The 25,778-nt window shown below is 36.0% G+C and overlaps 4 protein-coding genes and 1 long non-coding RNA gene across 7 annotated transcripts; 3 read left to right on the forward strand and 2 right to left on the reverse strand.

Moving 5' to 3' along the window:
* The first annotated feature begins 201 nt into the window (after nucleotides 1-201).
* LOC139110648 (adenosine deaminase 2) lies at nucleotides 202-2,606 on the forward strand. The gene is made up of 4 exons (XM_070670564.1): nucleotides 202-487; nucleotides 822-1,410; nucleotides 1,623-1,943; nucleotides 2,135-2,606. The coding sequence occupies exons 1-4, from the start codon at nucleotides 202-204 to the stop codon at nucleotides 2,517-2,519; spliced, it is 1,581 nt and encodes a 526-aa protein (XP_070526665.1). The 3' UTR covers nucleotides 2,520-2,606.
* Mrps6 (mitochondrial ribosomal protein S6) lies at nucleotides 2,579-3,834 on the reverse strand. Of its 2 annotated transcripts, XR_011547026.1 has the most exons (5): nucleotides 3,466-3,834; nucleotides 3,236-3,375; nucleotides 2,960-3,121; nucleotides 2,702-2,875; nucleotides 2,579-2,646 (listed from the first exon to the last, which is right to left on the reverse strand). XR_011547026.1 is itself a non-coding variant. In XM_070670587.1 (4 exons), exons 1-4 carry the CDS (start codon nucleotides 3,508-3,510, stop codon nucleotides 2,773-2,775), a joined length of 450 nt encoding a protein of 149 aa, XP_070526688.1. In that variant the 5' UTR covers nucleotides 3,511-3,834; the 3' UTR covers nucleotides 2,579-2,772. The 2 variants fall into 2 exon arrangements, 1 of the variants encoding a protein (XP_070526688.1); XM_070670587.1 differs by having other exon boundaries at nucleotides 2,579-2,875.
* A 1,851-nt stretch (nucleotides 3,835-5,685) lies between these two features.
* Nucleotides 5,686-7,359, forward strand: LOC139110773 (uncharacterized). Its single transcript, XR_011547046.1, has 2 exons — nucleotides 5,686-7,211; nucleotides 7,323-7,359. It is a non-coding gene; the product is annotated as an uncharacterized lncRNA (long non-coding RNA).
* A 2,609-nt stretch (nucleotides 7,360-9,968) lies between these two features.
* LOC139110771 (uncharacterized) lies at nucleotides 9,969-23,836 on the forward strand. Of its 2 annotated transcripts, XM_070670806.1 has the most exons (13): nucleotides 9,969-10,136; nucleotides 10,336-10,471; nucleotides 10,754-10,854; nucleotides 11,403-11,647; nucleotides 11,793-11,945; nucleotides 12,024-12,159; nucleotides 12,253-12,380; nucleotides 12,492-12,782; nucleotides 12,869-13,126; nucleotides 13,262-13,419; nucleotides 20,991-21,161; nucleotides 21,316-21,385; nucleotides 21,643-23,836. In XM_070670806.1, exons 2-10 carry the CDS (start codon nucleotides 10,388-10,390, stop codon nucleotides 13,381-13,383), a joined length of 1,518 nt encoding a protein of 505 aa, XP_070526907.1. In that variant the 5' UTR covers nucleotides 9,969-10,136; nucleotides 10,336-10,387; the 3' UTR covers nucleotides 13,384-13,419; nucleotides 20,991-21,161; nucleotides 21,316-21,385; nucleotides 21,643-23,836. The 2 variants fall into 2 exon arrangements, with proteins under 2 accessions (XP_070526907.1, XP_070526906.1); XM_070670805.1 differs by lacking the exons at nucleotides 9,969-10,136; nucleotides 10,336-10,471 and having other exon boundaries at nucleotides 10,754-10,855; nucleotides 11,400-11,647.
* On the reverse strand, nucleotides 14,408-24,447 carry LOC139110772 (band 7 protein AGAP004871). Its single transcript, XM_070670808.1, has 9 exons — nucleotides 23,899-24,447; nucleotides 19,445-19,554; nucleotides 18,541-18,613; nucleotides 18,016-18,098; nucleotides 17,748-17,951; nucleotides 17,586-17,641; nucleotides 17,308-17,386; nucleotides 17,106-17,207; nucleotides 14,408-16,847 (listed from the first exon to the last, which is right to left on the reverse strand). The coding sequence occupies exons 1-9, from the start codon at nucleotides 24,089-24,091 to the stop codon at nucleotides 16,749-16,751; spliced, it is 999 nt and encodes a 332-aa protein (XP_070526909.1). The 5' UTR covers nucleotides 24,092-24,447; the 3' UTR covers nucleotides 14,408-16,748.
* Nucleotides 24,448-25,778: the final 1,331 nt, after the last annotated feature.

Consider the following 25,778-nt stretch of genomic DNA (forward strand, 5'->3'; position numbering starts at 1 on the left):
AGTTTACCTGGTTTACTAACGAGTTTACTGGTCACGCTTGTCGGCACATGTATCTTATCGTGTATGTATAATAATAACGATAGTAATAGTTATCCAGTGAAGATTGAGCAGTCGTGACGATCGTATCACGCAGATCCATCGATCGCAGAATCTCGCGAACAAGTTTTCGTTTCTTCGCGCGAGGCAAAACTTTCCACCAAGATGAATCTCAACGGCGATAAACAGTTTTCCACAACAATGACCCGGATGATCTCGTTCGCTTTAGCGATCTTGATTTGTGGCCAGGTGATCTTCGCGCACCCTCTCGAAATTGCTCGATTTAAAAGGAGGAAATCCACACCGAATCAAAAGGCGTACTGGAAATTTCGAGAGCAAATAATGACCGATGAGAAGGAAATATCACTGGGCGGTCATTTGCAGCTCAGTTCCATCGAGGCCAAGGCCAACGAAGTTCTAATGAAGGCCAAAAATCAAGAGCTCAATGATGGTTTGGTTTTTACATTTATAAATTTCCAATCGCTTGTAGAAGTGATCGATTCGCAGCCAACTGTTGCAGTTTTCTTGAAATTCTTTACTCTGAAAAATAAAAAAAAAAAAATTAATATTTTATTTTATTTTAGTTAATATAACTGTTGAATTTTCGTTGCGTTTATTCTTTTATAGAACGACTATTGCGACTACCTGAAGTTCGTCTCGCTCATTTTTCAAGAACATATGTTACGCCATATCCGGGAACTTTAATTACTCAATTTATTTAGTACTCAGATTATTAGAAAGTCAGACGTTACGTAATTTTAACATTCAACAACGGCTTGCCACAGGTTTCGTCGACAGCGATGATTTTTTACCATCACGCAACTTTATGGAGGTGATACCACAAATCGAGAAATCAGAGGTATTCAAGATCCTACGTGACATGCCCAAAGGCGCTGTTCTCCACGCTCATGATACTGCGATAGCCTCGTTTGACTATCGTTTCAACTTGACTTATCGTGAAAATTTGTACGTTTGCGATGAAAGCGGCGGCCTTACGCTCAAGTTCTTTAAAACGCCGGACGACAATTGTAATTGGCAATTACTGAGCGATTTGCGAAAAGACCCAGCCCAAGCGGACGATATTAACGAGAAGATCAAGCAAGCCATAACTATGGTCACAAAAAATCCAAACAGCGTTTATTCCACCGTTGACAAAGCGTGGGAAAAGTTTAGCGACGTCTTCAAGACGATGAAGCATGTCTTGTCGTATCGGCCCGTTTACGAAGAACTCCATTATCGCAATCTCCAGGAGCTTTACGAGGACAACGTGATGTACGCCGAGATACGAACGACACTCTCGTCGATGTACGATCTTGACGGTAAGACATATGGGCCGTTGGAAATGGTACAGTTTCACAAGGAAGCTTCTGAAAAGTAAGATAAATTTCTTTTTTAATTTTATTTTTATAACTTAAGATCACCAGAATAATAATATAAAAAAAAATAAGTAAAATGTAACAATTTCTCTACTTCACAATTAACAGTTTCAAAACTTTGTTATTTTGTTTTATTAATTATTTTAATGTATAATGATTAAATTAAAAATTGTTGTGAGCAAGATAATTAAATAGATGAACGCAATACAGGTTTGTGCAAGAACATCCCGGCTTCGTTGGCACTAAAATAATATATGCGCCACAACGTAACGTTGACAATGAGAGGGTGGATTATTACCTGCAGACAATGGTGCAATTGAAGAAAGTCTACCCGAACTTCGTGGCTGGTTTCGACTTGGTCGGCCAGGAGGATAAAGGTAAACCTCTCGTCGAATTTGCCTCCAAATTGAATGCCGTTGATCCATCAATTCCGTACTTCTTCCATGCTGGTGAGACGAAGTGGAACGGAATGTCGACCGACGTGAATCTCGTCGACGCTTTTTTGCTCAACACTAAACGCATCGGTCACGGGTAAGTAAAGCAAGTATCTAAAAAAAACATAAATCGCAAATGTAAATTAAAATGTTAATAAAAAATAATTAAGTTAGAATTACTTTTGGAATTATGTGTGGTAAGTATAATAAATAGAATACTTAAAATAACTTTAATATAACTCACAGCGAGCAGACTGGTTTTGAATATGAAAAACTCAATGTCTTTAGGTATGCGTTGATGAAGCATCCGCTCTTGTGGCAGTTAATAAAAAGGTTAAATATCGCAGTGGAAGTCTGCCCTATCTCAAACCAGGTTCTTGGTCTCGTGGAAGACATGCGAAACCATCCCGCGGCCAGTTTATTTGCGTCAGGTTCACCGGTGGTGGTATCTAACGATGATCCCGGACTGTGGGGTGCCCGAGGACTGAGTTACGACTTTTACGAGGCTTTTATGGGTATCATGAGCGCCAGCTCAGATCTCAGGAGTCTCAAACAACTTGCGCTCAATTCATTGACTTACAGTAGTATGAATAAAAAAGAGAAGCACAATGCGACATGCCAATGGCAAAATAAGTGGAACACCTTTGTGAACAAGCTAGCAAAATTAGCTTAATAGTGATGGATCGCATTTTTATGTCTTATAAAACAAGATATAAGAACTGCACAATAAAGATTATTTGTCTTTTTTTTTTTTAATATATATATATTACGATCGTCAATTATTTTGATACTTGCTGCATCTGAAAAACAGCATTGAATTACTGAAAAATATTAAAAAAATACATGTCTTTTTACCTATCAATCCTATATAATATACTTCAATGATACAGTGATATACTACAATAAAAAAATTGCAACGTATTTAGTTATTTATTAAATGGATAATAATCTAATCCATTATTGTATTTAAATTCATGTTTATTACGATTCTGCTTCTTTGCTATTTCCATTAATTTCTGGACACTGGGTCTATAGAAACAAGAAAGAAAATGTTGATTATGAATCATTATAAGTAATTCTACAAATTATGTAAAATAGAATTACAATTCATACCTGTAAGGTGGAGGTAACATCTCTTCATGAAAGGTACATTCTTTATTACTTGGTTCATTTTGTTTGTAAATCTTTATACCAACAACATCCATGTCTCTATTGCACTTATCTAAAATTTGATTAAGTTCTTGTGGTGGTGCATCAAAATATATAAAAAAATGGCTAAAAATGTAAAAAAAAATCGTGTAAAATTAATTTGTCAAACTTAATTTGTTCTAGATTAAAATAAAATTAGCTTAATTATTAGATTGTTCATATATACAAATTTAATCGTACTTTGCTTGGCGATGAACATGTCCATGTGCACTTAGCTTAAATGGGAGTGATTTTACTCCACAATTTTCCATTTTTCTGATAAAACCACCAGTACTAAATATCGCTTCGGCCGTTCTTTTTAAAGTTTGTATCAATTCCGGCTATAATATTACAAATATAATTATTGTAATAATCTTTATCGGGCTCTGTTTAAAGAAACAAAAAATATATAACCTATAAAAATAATCTACCTTCTTCATAATGCGCAGCAACAGTGGCATTTCGTATGTAGGCATATTTGTCTCCGTAATTAAATAACTTTCAATAAATTTTAATAACAATAATATCAATAATTCAACAAAAATCACATCGGCACAGAAAACGGACGTTCGGCCCGGTACTTGATTACCATTTGATAATTACTCGTATTGGTATCAGTGGTCGCAGATTTTAGACGGGCAACATACACACACTAGGCACAATGCCGTGTCCGCGTGTGTCCGTAACGCCTGCTAATGCCTCGGACGCAGAGAACCTAACTCGGAATCGCGGCTTCCACGCGTCAAGATACAGAGGCTCGTCCGTGTGAAGCCAGCGTTTCGGCTGCCGTCGGATAGAAGAACAGGCCAGAGCTATACATAGTCTGTCCTACTCTTTTGCGGCGTCGCCGGCAGATATCACAGATTTGCTTCACACTAACATCACCGAGTTATAAGATGAGAGTAGAAATATAAACTTAACAGTAAAATAAAAAGATTTTGTAATAATTTTATAATTTACTAGAAGAGACCATGCGCGCGCTATTTTTTAAAAGACCTCAATTACAATCTACGAAAAGAAAATCATGTAACTTACCAATCTGCATGAGCTTCAGCAAAGTTCTAGAGTTCTGCCGGTGACTGTAACATAAAATGAAATATATTAATGTACACATGTTAGCATTTAAATTAATGTAAAGATATGTAAAGATTAAAGTAAAGATAAATTAATGTAAAGATATAATGTAAAGGTAAAGCTTTATTTTTATAAAGATTGTATAAAAAAGAATTAATTCTCACCAAAAAGTTGCTCCGCCGATGCATGATACTCTTCCTGGTCCTTCTCCTCTTCTCAGGATGTCTGCGGAATGTCGGGTCGGTCCTTCCTTCAATGCTGGAGTATTATCTGAAACAGAAAAATTACAATTAATATTCTGTTCTGTTAGATGTCTTATTGAGCTATCTTATTTCTTGAATCAAAATCAAAAATTTAACGAGAAAGGCGGTAACGTGTTCTGAAGCGCGGTAGAAATAAAACGCGGGACAGTGAATATCCGCGGGATAGTGAAATTATGATTAATATTCTGTTTTATTCGATAATTATTGAGCTATCAATTTCTCGAGTCGAAATTCAAAATTTAACGAAAAAGGTGGTTGCGCGTTTTGAATAACGGTAAAAATAAAAGGCGGGATAGTGAATACCCCCCGGTGGGGGTAACACAAGGGGGGTAAAGAATATCCCGCGCGATAGTAGGGAAAACATTGAAGGGGTTGGGGGAAGTTTTCGCGGTCATTCTACCGACGACTTTTGACCGCGCAACAAGGTGACGTGGACCTCGCTTGAAGTGACAGTTAGATTCTTGTGTCGGGATTCAAGGTTAATAGGAAGTGTCGTGGACTATCCCGCGAGTGTCTACCGCAGTAGGAATATTTTATATCGCGGCGCGTTTTATACCGGTGCTTCGTGCAAGTTTTGTGTCGTTCGTTACACCGACCGAAGGATTAAAGTGACAGTTAGACCGCGCTTACGTCTCAGGGTCGTGTTTAAAGATTTAACGGAAGTGTCGTGAATATCTCGCGAGTGATCTAGTGCGCGGAGAACGTTAATTTATTATAAAACAAGGATGCTTTTTCGTGATCGGAATATTGTTTCGCGCTTTCGGGATATAATAATTCGCGTTTCAATTTATTTTTTAATTAATCGTCGTACAGCCAGAGTACGCGTTATCTCTTGCGGAGTGTCGATTTTCTGTCTGGTAAGACGTGCTAATAGTGTATAGTGACCGGCAATGATGACCTGACTCACTGTGGTGACAGCGGCTAACGCGCATGAGCTAGGGTGGAGTGCGTTAGGCCTTACCGCGGATCGTGTACGTGAACCTTGGAGTATCGGGAGAAGCGAGAGAACGAGGGAAAAGTTGGAGGAAGGCATCTTCATGTTCTGTTCTGTTCGCGACCGTGCGTGTGAGAGAGAACGCATGAGTGATCGCTAAGAAATCATTATAGGCGCCTCTAATGATTTCTTAGCGATCGCTCGTGCGTTCTCTCTCACATGCACGGTCTCGAACAGAACAGAGCATGAAGATGCTTTCCTTCAACTTTTCCCTCGTTTTCTCGTTTCTTTCGGTACTTCAGGACTCACGTATGCGATCCGCGGTAAGGCCTGACGCATTTTACCCTAGCTTACGCGCGTTAGTCGCCGTTGCCGCAATGAGTCATGCCGTTATTAAAGGTCACTACTATTACATGCAATTCGGGAAACGGTATCTTCTGCTTGAGAGATTCGCGTTACGCCGGATTGTGCGATGCGTATTTTAGTATTTTTTAATTTCTATTTGAACAATTTTTCCTTGTTTTATGATAAGTTACGCTCTAAGTGACAATGTAATAAAGTGCGCGGTGAATATGAGTCATAGTGTTATGAAGTGCGCGGTGAATATGTGTCATAGTGTTATGAAGTGCGCGGTGAATATGTGTCATAGTGTTATGAAGTGCGCGGTGAATATTATGTAAGTGAGTGTGAGTGTGAGTGTACAGTGTCGCGTTTTCGTTTATAATACGGGGTGCCGTGTTTAAGTTATTATAAAACAAGGTCGCTTTTCTCGTGATCGGAATATTGTTTCGCGCTTTCGGGATATAGTAATTCGCGTTTTTAATTTATTTTTTAAGGGATCGTCGTACAGCCCGGAGTATTCGTCGGTCCCTCGCGGAGTGTCGTTTTCTGTTTCGTTAGCCGTGACTGATAGTGCGTGCGCTACTGCACGCAATTCGGGAAATTGGCATCTGCTGCTTGAGAGATTCGCGTTACGCCGGATTGTGCGATGCGTATTTTAGTAGTTTTAAATTCTTATTCGAACAATTTTTCCTTGTTTTATAATAATTTAAACTAGGTATGAGTGATAGTGTAATAAAGTGCGCGGTGAATATGTGTCATAGTGTTATGAAGTGCGCGGTAAATATGTGTCATAGTGTTATGAAGTGCGCGGTGAATATGTGTCATAGTGTTATGAAGTGCGCGGTGAATATTATGTAAGTGAGTGTGAGTGTACAGTGTCGCGTTTTCGTTTATAATACGGGGTGCCGTGTTTAAGTTATTACAAAACAAGATCGCTTTTCTCGTAATCGGAATATTGTTTCGCGCTTTCGGGATATAGTAATTCGCGTTTTTAATTTATTTTTTAATGGATCGTCGTACAGCCCGGAGTATTCGTCGGTCCCTCGCGGAGTGTCGTTTTCTGTTTCGTTAGCCGTGACTGATAGTGCGTGCGCTACTGCACGCAATTCGGGAAATTGGCATCTGCTGCTTGAGAGATTCGCGTTACGCCGGATTGTGCGATGCGTATTTTAGTAGTTTTAAATTCTTATTCGAACAATTTTTTCTTGTTTTATAATAATTTAAACTAGGTATGAGTGATAATGTAATAAAGTGCGCGGTGAATATGAGTCATAGTGTTATGAAGTGCGCGTTGAATATTATGTGAGTGAGTGTGAGTGTGAGTGTACAGTTTCGCGTTTTCGTTTATAATACGGGGTGCCGTGTTTTAATAATAATTTAAACTGTGAGTGATAATGTAAACTAATGAGTGATAATTTAAATTATGAGTGATAGCGTTAGGGGTTAATGACAGTATTTCGCGAGAGTTTCCAGTGCGCGAAAAGATGACTCGACGACGACGACCTTTTATCTGAGAGGAGGAGCAGGCCCGGGGGGCATCCTGCATCGGCGGAGCAACTTTAAGGTAAGCATTAATTTTTAAATCAAAATCTTTATTAAAAAAAAACTTTTACTTTTTTTATATGAATCTTATTAACTAACTGTCTGAATTAATATTTTCCTATTTATGTTACAGTCACCGGCAACAACTCCGCTGAAGCTCATGCAGATTCGTGAGTCGCATGCTTTTTTTTTTTTTTTTTACAAATTCCTTATTTGTCTTTATTTCTTTTTATTTTAAATGTTATATTACATATGTTTTATATATACTTATATATTTTTATATGCATATGCTTTAATATATTTTACTTTCAGAGAAATAATGCTTTTTTTTTTTATAAATTCCTTATTTAATTATCTTTATTTCTTTTTATTTTAATTTTTATATGCATATGCTTTAATATATATTACTTTCAGAGAAATAATGCTTTTTTTTTACAAATTCCTTATTTAACTGTCTATATTTCTTTTTATTTTAATTGTTATATTACATATGTTTTATATATACTTATATATTTTTATATGCATATACTTTAATATATATTACTTTCAGAGAAATAATGCTTTTTTTTACAAATTTTTTATTTAATGAATTAAATAAGACAGCTGTCTTATTTCCTTGAATTAAAATACAGGCGCGCGCCTGTATACATATATTAAATATATTTATTTGCACTAATATTGTATTGCTTTAAGAAAAATGATGTGTAGAATGCATCAAAAATTTTTAACCACACCGGTTGTACTTAGAGAAAATATTAAAAATATATACAACCGACAGTCCGCAGTCTGTTTAAGTGGGACGGAAAATTTTTGTTGCATTGTGCATTAAAAACTTATATTACATTATATCTTGAAAATGTCGTACAATACACAATTCGGTGACTCGGATTTCGTACTATTTAAAATTATTTAAGACTCCGCGATGGTACCGAGAAGCGGATCTGCGATATCTGCCGACGACGCCACGAAAGAACAGGACAGACAGTGTATAGGTCTGGCCTGTTCTTCTATCCGACGGCAGCTGAAACGCTGGCTTCACACGGACGAGCCTCTGTATCTTGACGCGTGGAAGCCGCGATTCCGAGTTGGGTTCTCTGCGTCCGAGGCATTAGCAGGCGCTACGGGCACATACGGACACTGCATTGCGCCTAGTGTGCATATGTTGCCCGTCTAAAATCTGCGACCACTGATTGGTACAGTTGGTCCTTTTGTACTCTTGACAGTCTGGTCAGTCTGATCTAATCTGGTCCTAGCCGACCTAGCCTGACTGGTCAGTCTGCTGCTTTGCATGATGGCGTCGGCGCAACGCTCACTCGTTCCCGCGCTTGCTGCCGTGCTCGCTCCCGCTCCCGCTCTCGCTCCCGCTCTCACCACTTCCACTTCACTCTGCTCGGCTTGATTCAACACGATACCGCGCCACACCGTTTTCTAGAGCTTCCGGACTGTTCCGGACTCGAAGTCCTCGAGGACGCGAAAACTGCGCTCCTGTAATACACGGTATACCCTTCCAGTTTTCTTGCGCATTTTTACCATATTACTTACGAACATCTATAGTACGTATATTGTTTAAAATTAACTTTTGATGGTTTTTGTATGTCGTAATGTACTTTGTACGTACGATGGAAAGCATATATGTCGTTTGCTGCACCGACAGCAGCTAGTGTACGTAATTTTAGCGTCGTGTACGTAGTTTCATATGTTCCGCATGTATGTACCGCGCCGGCCGGATTGCCGATGACCGATTTCTTCCCGTTCTCTCGTTTTCTGCCTCCACCGCCTATGATTACATACGCTTGCTATTTTAGCCGCAGAAAAGGCCATATCTCGCCCTTCGGTGTACGATCAAAATTATCTTTTCTTTAGTTTTTTTTCATCGACTATTTCGTGATATTCACTTTTATTCTCATACACGACGCTAATTTCACATTACACGCGCGATGTGAGATCCACAATAAAATAGGCCCGAGAATTGCGCACCGTACATACATGATAAAAATTGATAGTGAATCGATCATGAAATAATACAAAGCTTACCGCTGCAGGTCAGTTACGAAATATCGAAGATGATCATTGCCATAAATCCCGCGCGAGAAAGCATGAAATATTTATCTTGCCCTCCAATAATTCTCTGAAAATTGTCGACGACACGACGATAGATTCAGGCCGTCTTCTTCAGACTTAATTGACAATGACAGCGCTCAAGAAAATCATCGCCGGACGATTATTTTCTTCGAATAAGATGGTTTAAATACTAGAGTGCCATGTAATATAATAATTTCAATACTTTAGGTACTTATACTACTTTATACAATAATTATACATGCATACATACTTTTAGAATTGCATGAAATATGATCGGCGAAACCTCAATTTCTTTAAACGAGAACGTACAACGAGTAACTGATGTCAACGATGTTGAACCTATGCCAGGTATAAATAGAGAAGAAATTAATATGAATTTAAAATCGATAGTTATTATTCTGGATATTTTTTTAAGGTGTTCAGAATCTAAGCTACTGGTATTTTAATTCGCGAGAAGAAGCGTTAAATCCATCTTCGAGTGAATCGTCTTGGCTGCGTGTCAATCGATCATCTTTTCACGAGAGACGATGTGGAAGACGACGGGGATCTCGACGACGATGGAAACTCAGTAATTGCTTTCGGTGTACATCGGCTGTGAGAGACGAGGCACATAAAAGAAGAACGCTGTTAATCAAGTTGAAATTATATCTGCTCCATAACACATTAATTATTATTATAATATTTTTAATATTATTGTAGGATATTCCCTGTTCGAGAGGCGCACCACCCACGTACTCCTCGACATTCATTAATTCGCATGAATTCACCTTCCGGACAAATAATCTATCATTCGTGGCACAAGTTCCACCACCCACCTATTCCCAAGCGCAGGGAATTGATGTGGAGTCATTCGTCTCTCTACCCGGTAAAGCAATTTAAAAATACCTTAATAGTCAGCTTCAAAAAATTTGTTTTAGTAATATTTATTTATGGTACGATCAAAGTTTCGTCAGATTTCTTAAAGTACTTTGTTTCTATTTGATAATTAACTCACTCACAGCTAATTAAAAACATCTAATATCTTGAAACAGATATAATCTACAAATATGTTATAATTTTTTCAGCGAACACGACAAGAGACTGGCCACGAGTGCCCACAGCTGCGATTTGTCCCCGATGCTCGACGCTCATTATCACCGTCGTGATGGTACGTCGACCTGCGATTACTCATCTTACCGCATTGATGCTCTTTCTACTAAGGTAAGTTTAACGCGAAAGTGATAAGTGAAATTTCATTTTATAATAAGTCACGCTTTTATAAGATTTTTATAAGACTTTTATAAAAGAATTGCACTTATTAATATTGTAATTAATACAATATACATACATTTAGTTTTATATCTAATGCATATATTGTTGAAACATAATATAATTATAATAAATCTTGACAAAATAATCTATCAAGTTTATTAAAATTTTATTGAGATTTAATAAAAGAATCAAAAGACATTCTGCTATAATTATTGTACTCTTTTATTGCAGATGCTGGCCGTGCTGCATGATACCATGTTGTATAGATTCCTGCAACAATACGGACCACTATTGTCCTATCTGTCGCGGGTATCTCGGAACTTATACACCATGGTAAGAAAACGTCACACGCAAGCAATTTAGAGAGCGGTAACGTGGCTTTCTCAATTTACGTTTCTTCTCTTTTTTTCATTACTGCGATGAAAAATATACGGTGACGAAACAATGTATTTCTCGAGCAAACTTTTCTAACTGCCTCTTGTTTAAGGTAGTTACTCTTATCTAACGGCAACAATTATAATCGATTTAAGAGAGAAAGTGAAGTACTTATCGCGACTCAGGGGACAAATACAATACGTTATTTGGCGAGCGTCAATTAAATTTCTCGACTTTCTCTAAAATTCGTATGTGTGGGTGGACAAGTTAGATATTTCAGTTTGCTGCATGATATATAGACCGAATAAATAGTATTTCTGGGTATATTTAACTTGACACCTTGGATTCATGTAAGTTAGTTGACGTTTCTGTCAAGTGAAATGCGCGGTCCGCCACGAGAATTGTGGTGTATCAAATTTATACGATAAAAGTTTAATAAAAAAGAGGTGCTTTATTTGCGGCAATAACGAAATTTCTGAGCACCACATTTTTTTATCTACAGAAACAAACGCATTGGGGATCGCAGAATGATTAAAGATCGATCACTGATCACGCTTCTGATATGCAGCATTGTGTTTCACTCTTGCATCGACGCCTGGAACAATGGTGGCAGACACAGAATCGCGGACAGAAGACGATTGTGGCAGATGAATGACAACGGATCAATCCTTTCAGCCGCAAGAGTGACGAAACGTAAATGGGAATCTAAATTTCCAAATAATCACACTCAAATGGCGAGGGATAAAAGACGTGAGTAAAAATGCATCGTGGAAATATCAGCTTGAGAAAAAGAAAATTCATAGGATTTTTAATTTAATAAATTTTTATTAATTTTTTAAATTTATATTATAAGAAAAATATAAAATATACTATTATTACGCACATGTATACATAGTTCTGCCGTTATTTACGCTGGTCAAGTTCGAGAATAATATCTGCGGCGGATTGAACGGGGAGAACGGCACATGTGTTGCCGCGGCGGAATGCGTGCAACGCGGAGGTATCTCTAGCGGGGTTTGCGCAAATGGTTACGGAGTCTGTTGCATAGGTTTGATTGAACACATTCAGATTTCATTGGTTATTTTTATAATAAAAATGTTAATTTTATTTTTTTATTATTTCATAGTTACGGTATCATGCGGCGGGATGACTGCTGATAACAACACGCACTTTGTCAACCCGAATTATCCATCAAGTTTCGACGGCATGGACTCGTGTCAAGTAACACTAGTGAAATCGGATCCAGATGTATGCCAGTATCGGTAAGTACATTGTTAAATACATAAATATATTGTTAAGCATATTAAATTATAGTTACTAATTTTTAAAAGTATTAAAAAAATTTTTTATTGTAGATTGGACTTTGTACAGTTCAATATTAGGGGCCCGGAAACAATGAATAACGTTTGCACTTATGATCAATTTATCGTTTCCGGTGGCAATCCGGTGCCGACGATATGCGGTAATAATGACGGAAATCACAGTAAGTATTGAAAAAAGAAATTGAAAATAAAAACTTTATTCGCCTATGTTATTTTTATCGATACTATTTTAAATCGCTATTCAATTCTTAATGCGAGTTAAATACTTACAGTGTACATAGATACAGGTGTCGGTCAAACCAACCCAGTTACTTTGACTTTCGTTACAAGCGGTAACTCTTTTTCGCGATCGTGGAAGGTCCGTATTTCACAAATACGATGTAGCACAATATACCGAGCTGAAGAGGGATGTCTTCAGTATTTTACCGGAGTCTCCGGACAGTTAAAGTCCTTCAATTACGATCCCACTACCGGATTACAATTATCGAATCAAGATTATAGTATATGTATCAGGATGGAGAGAAACTTTTGCGGAATCCAATACATGGCATGTTCTGACGACGGTATTAAAACTAATTTTTTTTCTACCGAATTTCTTTTACCGTGTCTCTTTAATGCTGACGATATCTTACGCGATTTTTTTTTACAGCTCAGGATGTAATGATGACCACTGGATTTGGTATATCAGGTCAAGTAATGCGTAGCAACGCATTCACGTTGACAGGAAATACACAGGGTACGCAGATTGTGTCTATGACAGGTACAAATTGTATGACCGATTGGTTGTCGATACCGTGCGCTATGAATCTGGGTCGGCTATCATCGACACCGATAACTTGTGTCGATCGATTGTGCGGTGGGACTTTTAATTCGGAAGCCCAAAACTTGAACGGGTCGTCTGTTATCAGTGAGTAATTTTATCGTAATGGATCCTGATCAAACATCCAGCATATTTTATGACCAATTAGACTTTTTTAAAAATATTCTTAGTATAACTACATGAAAATTTATATTAATTATTTATTATCAATATTTTTTTCAGGCACTGTAAAACCGTTTAGATTGATTTTTCACACAGACAGCACCGAGGCACCCGGTGACGTTGGAAATAGAGGCTTTTGTCTTAATTACGTGCAACAACCGTGCACGACGAAATTAAAATAGAAGCTATCCCGTTGAGCATAGACAAAGGACTGAAACGTAAGAATTATTTTTCATTTTTATTTCTTTTAAAGTTTTAATACATATATTTTTTTTTTAATAATTATATCGACGTACAAAGAGTACGTTTAAAAAGCAACTGGTAACTTAGCTTCATACATAAAATGTGCCGCATATAAATTAAAAAGTATGCGTGTCTCTTCCAACGTGCGTGAACATTTTCTCTTTTATATTCGTGTCATTTTCTAATATTTCCATACATTAAAAAACAAGAAGAGAAACGCATCTTCTTATTTTTTTTTTATTACGTATTGTGTATTTATACGGAATTAATGATGATTAAAATATAATAGTAATTGATAAAATAATAAACCTATGAAAATAGGATAATGATCATCGTGGTAAAAATAATCGTGCTATCGTAATTAAATAATAAATTATACAAAATAATAGTAGCAATAAAATATTACAGCATTTATAATATTCACAAACTTTGCATCATTAGCATCTGCAAATCAGTAGACTAATTAAAGACAAGAGAGAAAATTAATATAACTTAAATTAATTAATAGATGTTGTGCATGCATTTATACATTTGATAAAACTGGAGATATCTTTCTCAGTTTTATTTTTAAAAAGCACAAAACTTAATTAATGCTGTAAATGAACGCACACATACACGTATGCATATGCGTACGATGTGTGAATGTATGTATATATTATGTATACATATAATATACGGTATATACAAGCCACCCCATCAAATTCAAAAGAATTTGGTGAGAAGCAATAAGAGGTGTTAGTTGAGATGAGAGTAATTATGTCCCAACTTAATATATTAGAGATACAACAACTTATAAATGATTTAAACATTTAAAATTGATTAATTGTTAACTCCAATTTTTATATAGTTACGTTTACAATTATTCCTCCGATAACTTGTTAATGTTATCTCTTTAATTGTTTAGTATTCAAAAATTCTCATATTCTCAACATTCACTCAAATAATTAAGTAGTGACTCTCATCTTTCTAGTTTTTTTTTTTTTTTTTTTTTTTTTTATTATATATGTATTAAATTTTTTAATGTAATGGGAATTATATATTGTATGATAAGAGTTATATACTCTTCAGGACACGATACTATTTTATTTATAATTATCCATAAAAGTGATTAAATATTTTAAAAAGTTTATGAACTTTATATATAATAACATATGTATATATATATAAAGAGCAAAGGGAGAAGTAGTGATGGGCATCTGAAGATACTTCTCTTTTTATAAATTTTCAAATTTGCTTTAATAATAATTTTTTGTTTTATTTAGATATATATATATATATTTTAAAATCTTCAAAACTTTCAAGACTCTCCATTTTAAGAATATTTAAAAGAAAAAAAGTCTTGGTTTTAGGTTGATTTAATATAATAATTAGAATTATAGTGTTAAAAATTTTCGTCATATGTTCAAAATGGTTCGATGTATATTGGTCCCATCACGAAAAAAAGAGAAGAGTATATAAAAGCAAGCTTTTTCAGCTTGTTTGGAAAAAGGTACAAATATGTTCCTCTAAAATAAATTATTTTTAAATATTTTCAAATTTCTTTAAAATTCTCGATTATTTTCGGGAAACATTGCATAGTTATAGACACCGAAACAATGTTAAATCCAATTAGTGTTAAACGATTCAGCCGCTTAACTGTATTAGAGTCGTTTCTCATTATCGCTTTCCGCGTTGCAAATTGAAACGTCTTCCGTTCTAATGCAAGTCAAATGCCGTGCCTTACCTTTAAAACACGTATGAGGAAGTGAAACGGCAATCGGTTAGCTTTAAGATCATGTCACGCGAACCGACCTTATTCTAAAATCTAACAGCCATCACAGTTACAATAGATTTTCTTGACAAGTCTTTTAAAATCAATATCGTAATTATTCTATCAGAGTGTAATTCAATATAAGCGATTCACATTTGCCTTTGAATCGCTAATAATATAACATAAAAATTTAATTCCCCTTACACACAAATATAATATTACAGATCATCGAACATATTTACATACAGAAAATAGAGAAATCATGGATCGGGGACTTAAAAAAAAGAAAAAAAAAATTTACTAAACGAGAATATTATTAGATGCGCATGTATTCTTTGATGATTTAATTATTTAATTATTCTATATGTTCTTAGCATATAACTACTTTATCAATTCAATTTTGCATTTTTATTAATAATACTGAATGTTTTCCGAGATCATCTCTATATATGTTCGATAATCTTTTTTTTTCTTTTCTCTTTACGAGAATATCAAAGTATGGTAATTGAGTAAACAATATATAAATATCCCTACCAAGAGTTGCCGATGTTCGACCAAGCTTTTATTTCACAGGCCGCTAAAGTACAAATATTTCTAGTGACTGTAAAATTAATTATTCTTAACACTTAAGCGCTCTTGACAATATTACCAGTATTAGCGGTAAGCGTTTAATAGCACCACACGATCAAAGTATAAAATTATCGAGGAAATATATATATATATATATATATTTATATTTATATACCGTGAAACAAATATTTTATTCAACAAAACGTAATTTAGTACCGTACGCTAAATAGGCAAGACTAAAATTGCTTTCACGATTGATTATTGAGTGGTGTGATTTCATTCAGTTGAATTGTATCACAAAATTGAGCTAGGAAAATCTCTTTTCAATATTTATCACGAATAATTATTGTACTAATTAAATTTATCATTTTTTATGTCTCAATCAAATAATTAATATTTTAAAATCGATATCGCATTTTGTACAAGTCTGATATTAGTGGCAGTGCGAGATCTATAATGAACGGATTAATTCATTTGCAAGATTATATTTTTTTTTTTTCACTGTTTGAATTTGTTAATTGCAAAAATCTATACTTTACTCGAATGAAATTATTGCTATGTCAAAAATGGACGACCCAACATACGCAAATATTAATGTTGTTCGATTACATCCCTATGCACATGCTATAAATTTTCCTACTTCTTATAGCATGTAAACGTATAAAATAACTGTAAGATTTTCCAAAAATATGTGTCTCAGTCTATGCCATATAGAATTCTTTATGTTGATCCTGTGCGACGAAAATCACATGCGCAATGTTACAGATAATCACTCAGTTAATCAGCCTGTTAAATTGAAATTACTAAAAATTAGTCGAATATTGGCAACTCTCCAAAATATATCCAAGCATGTCAAATAGAACGGATATTAGATCGTCAAATAAAACATTTCTTAACGGGGGATTGTTATTTTTTTCTCTCGATTGTTATACTTTGTGAAACTCGCGATCTTTCTTATTTCCTTCTTTCTCTTTCACGTGATGATTATTCCTTCGGCAAAGATTTCATAAAATATGTCAGCATATCGATTGGTAGCGGAAAGACGATGGTAGAGTTTTTCTCTGCTGATATCGTATTCAGTGTCTAAAATTAAAACAAGAATGTGAAAAGAATATTAGTGTGCGAATGTATAATTTAATCATTGATAACAGTTTGATCAATAGTAATATATTAATAGAAATAATCAATTGTATATTTAGGCGAAGCTTGAACGTCGTATAAATTTAATTTAATAGACAGAAGTGCTATTTTTGAATGAGATCTTAATTATATAACCTAAACAATGTTAGGTTGCATGGTCAAAAATGGCACTCCTTTTTATTTAATAGATGTATATGTTACCTGCAAATAACGAAGTTGCAAGGCAGCCGGTGAATCACCGATGACTTCCGACGCTTCTCGCAGAGCTCTGCTGGCCTTTTGTTCACCTTCTGCAGCGATCACCTATCGAAATAATTACGCGTTTGCAGATATTCAACGAATATAATTAAAATATAAATAATAGTTTTATTTTTTTTTTATATTATACATTTAATTATCATACCTTAGCGCGTGCTTCACGTGCAGCTTCGGCTTCTGCCGCCATAGCACGCTGTAGTTGAACGGGTAATCGTACATCTTTACTGTAGAATCATGATAAAAATTACAGTTTATTATTATCGTTATGAAAATTTTGATTAAATTTATAATAATACAAGTAATATTAAATCATTATTTAATTAATATAGAAAGAAAGTACTTAACAAAAATAATTATAGATTCAAAATTATACATCTTTGAATATGTCAATGCTATTACAGAACAAACAATTTATATACTCACATTTCGACCCGTTCTACCTTTATCCCCCACGTATCAGTGGCTTCGTCAAGGGAAACCTATATATAAATACGATCATCAGAATGTCATTAATACATATTAATTCATTTTTTTTAAAGGGCGTAGTGTAATGGGCTAAATATCTTATATTTTATATGTACATACCTGCATGTTTCCAGAGATTGTCTCTCGCTCGCTTAATATTTCATGAAGCGGTCGTGTCCCCATGGTATTTCTCAATGTTGTTTGTGCCAGTAGTCTTGTACTATGATGCGCATTTTCTACGTTCGCAATCGAAATGGTCGCGTTATTAACACGGTAGTAAACCACTGCATCAACGGATACCGTAACGCTGTCTTTTGTTAGGACCTAATGTAGATAATTAAATTAATATCTTTCGTACTATGTATGGGTGACAATAGAGTACAATTACCTCTTGCGGCGGTACATCATAGGTCCGTGTTCGTAAATCAACCCGCGCATAGTTGTCCACACACGGCAGGATGAAAAAGATTCCTATAAGCATGAATGAACAATTAGCTTCTATGATCGATAAGAAACCGCGTATAAAATGTCAAAGTGTTATATAATATAAAAATTGCGCCATAAATGTCAACCGAATTATCTAGCCCGGTATATCACCAATTTTAGTCGCGTAAAGTATAGTACTTCTTATAATTTGTCTTATAATAAAATAATTGCTAATGCTACAACGAAAAAAAAATAATAATAATGCAAATATTGTATTAATAATTTTATATGCGTGACAACGAATATGCCGAACTTTGAACCTATGACGAAAATTTAAAATTGCCTTGAATGTTATAACTTAGTTGTTAATGCAATATACATTTAAGTCACATGCACTGGATAGTACTCGTATAAATATAGATAAACAGGCAAATTTTTTTACTTTTTTTTTTACAAGAAATTAATGTGGATAATATTAATTTTTTACCGGGTCCCTTAGCACCGCCCGATAGAAGACGTCCCAGTCGAAATATGACGGCTCTTTCATATTCCTGCACAACCTGCAAATGAATTGTACATTTCGTTACATAATTTATTAGTAATTAACGTCGGTCTATATCTGCTCTATAATTTATTAAGAACTGTTTGACTTTAGCACAGGTAGAACGTTTTAAAATTCAATAAACAACACGATTCATATCTAAGAGCGTAGCATACCGAGCCACATATGACATGATCCGGAATGACGTACCCTACTCCAATTAACTACTTTACGAACATTAAGTTACACATCATATCGCGCCGCGATAACTGAGGCTAAGAACTCAGCTCCAAAGTATATCTAGATTCAACGCGGTAAAGCCGAAAAGAAGCGTGCTACTTCGTAAACGTTTCGAGTGTCAATCAGTATAATTAGATAATAATTGGCCGCACTGATAATTACGCTTGATAACAATTGGAAATTTAAAGTAGTCTATCGACTGGTATCGTGGTATCATAATCTAATTAAATTTTTCTTCTTTCTTTTTTATCGTTCATAATAATATAAAAGGAGTTATTAATAAGATAAGTGAATTAATTAAAGCCTGTGAGTTGCACATTGATGCGTATCTTGTTTAATGGTCGCGGTATATAATAAGATCGTTGTAAAAACGGGCGTATGCAACGTGAATAAAGATAGTATTATATATAAACTCCATGTAACTATATTTACATCGATGATGGAATGATATTGCATATTAAAATACTCATCAGTGCAATTGCTATCAGCGAAAAAAAAAAAAAGAAAAAAAATAATTAACAATAGCGTTATCAAAGGGTTTACTCTGTCTTTTCGTTTTAGTTCTTTTTCTTTTTATTAAGAGACTTCTTTCTCCAAGAAAATACCTTACCTTAAAGCAAACGAAAAGCGAGAACGGCATTGTCAGTACTACAAGAATCCATGATAATATCACCAAGATGTTCCCGCATGTTGTCGCATCTCCCTGCGTACTGTCATCCGCTGTAAAAAAAAATTCTGAGTTAGTAATGAAATTATTTTAATTTCATAATTTGATATTAAACCTTCGAGAGTATCTTGAACAAATGTATTAACGAGGGAAATAGGTTTATAAGTGAGTTTGAAATCCATGTCCTTTAGATAAAACGCCCTTTATCAGCTTAATTCTGAATTACGGCGCCCATCAATAGTTAGGCGAAAGTTAGATGTGTCCTGAAAAGTTATTACTATCGGACAGTGACATAGTCAACACAATTACGTCGTTGTCGCCTGCCGTAATTGTCCGTGACGGCTATTATCTAGTTTTTGGGGTGTACGCGGTCTGATAACGTCCAGCGAATATTTCCGACCTAACTTCCATTCTCGTCAAACAGTTCAGACAATGACTTACAGTTTGCCGCGGTGTCTTTCGCTATCTCAGGTTCGCAATTGACAACACAGACGACCAGAGCTCGTCAATTGCATTTCATGGCGACGCAAGTCGATGACAAACTTTATTCCAATTAATTATTTTTTTTTTTTAGTCAAGCTCTGAATTAAAATTAAGATTTTTTAACACCTAGCCGACGCTTTGAAATAGTATTATAATAACACTCGCCATTGCACAAGAGTGTGAAATTACTTTGTGGAGGAAAGTATGATCTATATGCTTTATTTCCGTATTGTCACTGTCGTCATGGAAATAAAAAAATATATTCGTTTATCCACCTGGTCAATATTGATTAATCTCATAAACAATGTTCTATCAGACACTAATCTCGCGGAATATAATAAAATTCTCGACGATACGATCACGGTACAATTATTGACCAGCCTCATTAGATATTCCGGACATAAAGCTCAACGATGTACTACAACAGACTATACGTTCGTAAACATACAAGAAAATAATAAAATAATAGAAAAAAAAAGAAAAAAAAAAGTAATAAAATAAAGTAATAAAATATTATTTTTTATCGCGTTAAAAAAAGATTATTAGAAGTTGTGTGGATTAGGGATTTCTCTTTATAAGATAGCAAAATAAATCTAAAACGGTGAAAATAGGCGCGCATGTGTGCTCGCAATTCTCGAGTGGCATTCGCACAATGGCATGATAACTGTTGCGCACACACATGCACCCTGATCGATTATTTCCGATCGTAGGAGCTACGCGCGATTGGACGCTTCGTTTCGTCCTTTGAAGGGCTGATAGCTTAATAATTCTGCAATTATGCCCGCTTTTATCGAACCCGCGAGCGACGATAGATTTAGCTGTAAAAATATTTTTCATAAAATTTTCATACGTGCACACACGCGCTCGTATAAGTAGATTCAATTGCCATTGATTCTACCGATGCCTTCGGTTGCTCTACAAGCCGATCAATATGCATACGTCATAGAACACATGTGCACACAACCTACATTCGAAAAACGACTAATTCCGCAATACTACGTTTCAGGGAAACGCCCAGCGAAATTCGGAGGGATCGATTTTTATTTAGCGCCCGGTGCTTGAAGCCCAGAGCGAAATATTCGGAGATGAAACCGATGCGAACGAAGACTCCCTTTCGAACCAGACCCTGGACAATTTGCAGGCGCACAAAGGCGGTCCTGTTTCCTCGAGAAATGCGGTACGTTTTCGACCAGAACAGCTTACAATAATAATTTCATGTTCGTCGAGTCTGCGCAATGCATGACTCATCTTTCGAAGCTGAGCTTTTTATACTATCTTCTTCGTTTTTTTTTTTTTCTGCAACGTTTAATTATATTTCTATTTTATTTTAGGTACAAGGAAGTGTAACGTAACTACAAAAACTTATTATGGTGCTGAATATAAAACATAATATATGTTTAAGTAAGTCGTTTATCTTTAAAGATTACGAGCGTTCACGATATTCGCTGAAGAATAAAATCCTTGTCTGCAAAACGTTTTCAGTAAATCGCTATGATACGTAAAAATAACGTACATACGTAAAAGTATAACAGCGGTATTTTAAGAAAATATTACAAGAGCAATATAAAATAGAAATTAAAAAATCAAACGTGAATTTAAAAGAAAAAAAAGATAAAAAAATGCGCGCGTATTTATATTATATATCATCTCATTTTCAGTCGCTCACCGTTCGTCATCTCGACGCAATCGGCGGCGTCCCGGCTCCAATCTCCGCACTATCACTTCGGGCGAGCGAGACCGTTGATGGCAGCCCGGCTCGAGGATATTTCGTGGTGGAACGAACCGAAATCGAAGTTGGAGGAAACACGGACTGGATTAGAAGCGCGTTATTCACCTCTCACACGGTTTACCGCGACTAGATGTTGCTGCCAGGGCAAATCTCTCTCTTTCCCTTCCTCTCTCGTGTTTTCCTCTCTTTCTCTCTCTCTCTTTTTCGCAACCCCGGGTTCGTCCTCCCTCGCTCTTCCCTTTCGGCCCAGTAACCACCCTTTCGTTCGTTCCCGTCTCTCGTCTTCGTCGAGGTAGCATGCGCGAGATGCGCGCTTGCGGCTACCCTACCTTTGCCCGCTGCCACCCTTCCTTCCACTCTCCGCCGCTTTTTCATCCCTCGCTCTCTGTCTTTGTATCTGTCTCCGTCCCTTCCGTGCGGAAACTCTTCGTTCCTTCGGTTAATCATTATTCTTTCTCTTTCTCTCTCTTGCACTTTTATCGTTAAGTCTCCTCTCTGCTCAACCACCCACGTGCCCGTGTTGTCTGCGAGGGTGAAACAACGCTCGGGTAATAACCGTCGGTTACGCTCGTCAGGAAGAATTGGTTTATTTTCAATTTGCCTTTTACGCGAGTATAAGATGCGCGCCGAAACTTCAGCGAGACGTCAATCAGTCTTTTTTCAAAAAAAAAATTTGAGAAACTTGTAAAAAGATCGTCGTTAATTTTTTTGACCTTTCTGAGAATGTAGTTTGCAGGGAAACGCGCTAATTTCACCCCGTAGGCTTTATGCATTATCGTAAAAAGCGGCCGTGCGTGCTAGATCGTCGTCGAAATGATCACAAGTGCTCGACTCTTATCGCCGCCCGATCAAATTGCGAAAGTCGGAGCCAACAAAGCGGAAGCTTATCGAGAATCTATCGGAGACTGCTCGATATTATACGAGAAAACAAGGCATCGTTCGCTAGGTCTCTAGAGTAATTTCTGTCTCCGCTCTGGATATTTCACTTCGACTTATTTTCGCGTTTAGAATCAGCCACTTGCGACTGGCCGGAGTTTATAGCGAGTCTATAGAAAGTACAAGGTGAATGCTAATGCGTTCCAAGTTCACGTATTCTTATAGAATGCACCAGATATTCAGTATACTTCTTTCGATTAATAAACCCTGAGTTTCCTGCAACGACGATTCCACTGAAATCTTTTCTAGTCGTGTATATAATAATGTTGCTAATATTATCGAAATTGCGTCTGTAATTCAGCAAATTAGTGATTACCGAACCAAATTTAAATAAAGCGGAAGGAAAATACAAATAATAAGTTAACGCGTCGCCAATTTTAGCGAGTATCTTTATAAAATGATAATACCGACGCTCTATTTTCAATAGCCTGAATTTCACTAAAGTGTACTAGCTATTTTTATCGGTAGGCTATAATTACAGCCTGATGATGGACATAAAAACGAGCTGGTTTCGCATTTATTCCGCGAATCAAGCCTGTGATAAAGGAAAAGCTCTACTTTCCTTTATTCCAGCGTTTATCGATATTTTATTAAAAATTTACTAAGCGATATCTCTAAAATAGAAAAAAAAAACTTAGAGATATATTTTTGAGACTTGTAGAATAAAATATATAAATCTTTGCGGCTGTTTAGGCAATGTGTACGCATACATGTGTTTTTTAAAATTTACAATTATATATTTCTCAAAATTAGCTTTGCTAGTTTTATTTTAATAAGCTTAAATGATAAAATTATTGAAAAATTGTTGCGCAAATGTCCGTCTCACAATGTAGTTCGATCACATAAAGAATGACCTTCTTTACACTCGAGAAATAATTTATTTCTAGAACTTAAGGTTGAACAACGATGTTATAACCGTTAAGAGCCTTCATCTGACTTCCGCCACGTATACGCTCAAGAATCACTGATATTAATGTTTGCATTCGTGAAAATAATGTTCTTGGAATAACGCCAGTCTTCCAATCAATTTTAACAACGCGCGTCATTCTTAAGTACTGATAATATCTTGCAAAAAAAATTAAAATAAAACTAAAGCAAGACGAAAAGAAGTATAAAAATTGTATCATGCGTTCTTCCATTTTTTGACTCTGCGATTAGAATTACAATGAATTCCATTGTGCAATTTTTTCGGCGCGTTTTAATGTCCTGTTCGTTGCGGAAAAAAAAACAAAAAGAAAAAAAAACTTACATCCAATAATCCGTTTGCGGATATCGTCGGGCCGAGTGTTAATCTGCATCGTCGATCCATTGCTGTTGCTCATAGTCGCCATAGGTATATCAGTGGGGTTGACGCGTGATTCGAATCTCGCCACCTGAATAAACAAAGTCCCATGAGGAATGTAATCAATTAAATCATATTTCGACAGGCTTTGAATTATCATTAATATGCGTATACATATTGATAGTTCAATACATAATATGTAGGTCCAGTCCACTTGAATAATTTAATTTTATATCCTTATCTCTTTTATATATACATTATGTACTTAAAAAATTATTATTAGCTATTCGCTCGTCTTCGAAATTGTTTGGTATTTTTTTTTTATATAAAAAAAGAGCTGCAATGGCGTTAGAATAAATTAATTGCATTGTAAGATTGCACGATACTTTGCACGTGTCGCTACAACGTGGAGATAAAACCGTGTTTTTCAAAAGGATTGCAATGTAACATAACGATAACATTTTAGTTTGTCTTATATAAGTAAAAACGTAATATATTGTTACAAATAAGTAATGACATTATATAAGAGATTTGTTATCTTAAAAAAAAAAAAAAAAAAGACAATGTATGCAAGTGCAACATACATTTATGTTTTAGTTAACGATAATTACAGGATAATAACATTTATATAATGATAGATAAAATATCTTTTTAAAAATCAGGACGTCTCACAGAATTTTAGTAAAATTTCAGATATCTTTTTGAAACTATTCCCTTTGAAGATTTCTATAAATTTCCTCTCAAGAAATAATTATTTCTTATAATTAGAAAATTTATTTAAGAATTTATGTAGAAGCTAAAACGTTTTGCTAAAGTCACAAAGCATCTTGGACGTATTATCTACACTCCAGGAATTTATTGCTATCTTATTTCTATTATTACATCTCTATCATACAATATGAATGTGATAAAGGAAGTAAGATAACAATTCGCGGATTTATGACGTGTTTGCGAGGCTCGGTCCTTTCCCGCACTCCGAAATATTATATTACGTTTAATTATCATCGATTCCACGGTACGTAGCGCGTTAAATCTGCTATTTATCTTTCAAATTAAATACATTACATTAATCTCTGTGTCGCAGGCTAGCTATCTTTCGGTAAGAAAACGCTCGAACGCCGCTGCATCCGTGCGACAACATGCAAGCGTATTATTCGCAATCTCGCGAAACGTCACGTTAATTTTAGAACCGCCACACCCGCGCGTATTTTCGTCCCGTAGCCAGGTTCGCCGCGCCTTATCGCCGCGACCTGGTGGTTTGCAAAACTTTACCGATTCCGTAAATCAATCCAGGGCAGCCGTACTCGCCGATCAGCCGATATTGCGCACCGCCGCGTTCGACGCAGGCGAGATAAACGTACGTGCGTCCGAGAGATCGAGTGCAAAGTGATGCGTTCAACTGTTTTCACCGCGCCTCTCTCTCCACCGACGGTGGAGTACCATATGACGCCGGTGATAAGGTCGTGGATCACGACTCGTTATTTCAAACAGACACGCGAACAGTCGGGCTTGACGGCAGCCTTCGTCCACGTTCCGTCATCCTTCCCGGATTTCGCTCCGCCGGGCGACGCGATTATTCACAAAAATTTCACGAACAGGCACGTTCGCCCTGCCGGGCTTTCTTTGGTAAATCTCTCGTCTACGAAAGGACCGAACTGTTCCCTGTCGCTCGTTGACCGGCTCGGTTTAATAGGGACGACGTCCAGCGAGCTTCGCGTTCGCGAGCACGGTTAACTTAATTTTCTGCTTTTTTTTTCTTTCTGTTTTTTTTTCTCGTCACCTTGCCTCACGGTGCCGACGGCTCGTAACGTGTTGACAGGGTAGAGTAGGCAGGACGCGGGAGCGAA

Source organism: Cardiocondyla obscurior, linkage group LG21 (genome assembly GCF_019399895.1).
Source record: "Cardiocondyla obscurior isolate alpha-2009 linkage group LG21, Cobs3.1, whole genome shotgun sequence".
Taxonomy (NCBI): Eukaryota; Metazoa; Arthropoda; class Insecta; order Hymenoptera; family Formicidae; genus Cardiocondyla; species Cardiocondyla obscurior.

Bases quoted from the DNA above. Each gene is read 5' to 3' on its own strand.
- Mrps6 (XM_070670587.1), bottom strand. From the start codon at position 3,510: ATGCCTACATACGAAATGCCACTGTTGCTGCGCATTATGAAGAAG. The intron at 3,122-3,235 runs GTACGATTAAAT...TTACATTTTTAG, and splicing joins CATGTTCATCGCCAAGCAAA to CCATTTTTTTATATATTTTG. The intron at 2,876-2,959 runs GTATGAATTGTA...TTGTTTCTATAG, and splicing joins ATGTTACCTCCACCTTACAG to ACCCAGTGTCCAGAAATTAA.
- LOC139110772 (XM_070670808.1), bottom strand. From the start codon at position 24,091: ATGATAATTCAAAGCCTGTCGAAATATGATTTAATTGATTACATTCCT. The intron at 17,387-17,585 runs GTGAGTATATAA...ATGATTCTACAG, and splicing joins AAGGTAGAACGGGTCGAAAT to TAAAGATGTACGATTACCCG. The intron at 16,848-17,105 runs GTAACATATACA...TTTTAATTTTAG, and splicing joins TGCAACTTCGTTATTTGCAG to ACACTGAATACGATATCAGC.
- LOC139110648 (XM_070670564.1), top strand. From the start codon at position 202: ATGAATCTCAACGGCGATAAACAGTTTTCCACAACAATGACCCGGATG. The intron at 488-821 runs GTTTGGTTTTTA...GGCTTGCCACAG, and splicing joins AAATCAAGAGCTCAATGATG to GTTTCGTCGACAGCGATGAT. The intron at 1,944-2,134 runs GTAAGTAAAGCA...CAATGTCTTTAG, and splicing joins ACTAAACGCATCGGTCACGG to GTATGCGTTGATGAAGCATC.
- LOC139110771 (XM_070670806.1), top strand. From the start codon at position 10,388: ATGCTCGACGCTCATTATCACCGTCGTGATGGTACGTCGACCTGCGAT. The intron at 11,648-11,792 runs GTGAGTAAAAAT...ATGTATACATAG, and splicing joins AATGGCGAGGGATAAAAGAC to TTCTGCCGTTATTTACGCTG. The intron at 12,783-12,868 runs GTATTAAAACTA...TTTTTTTTACAG, and splicing joins CATGGCATGTTCTGACGACG to CTCAGGATGTAATGATGACC.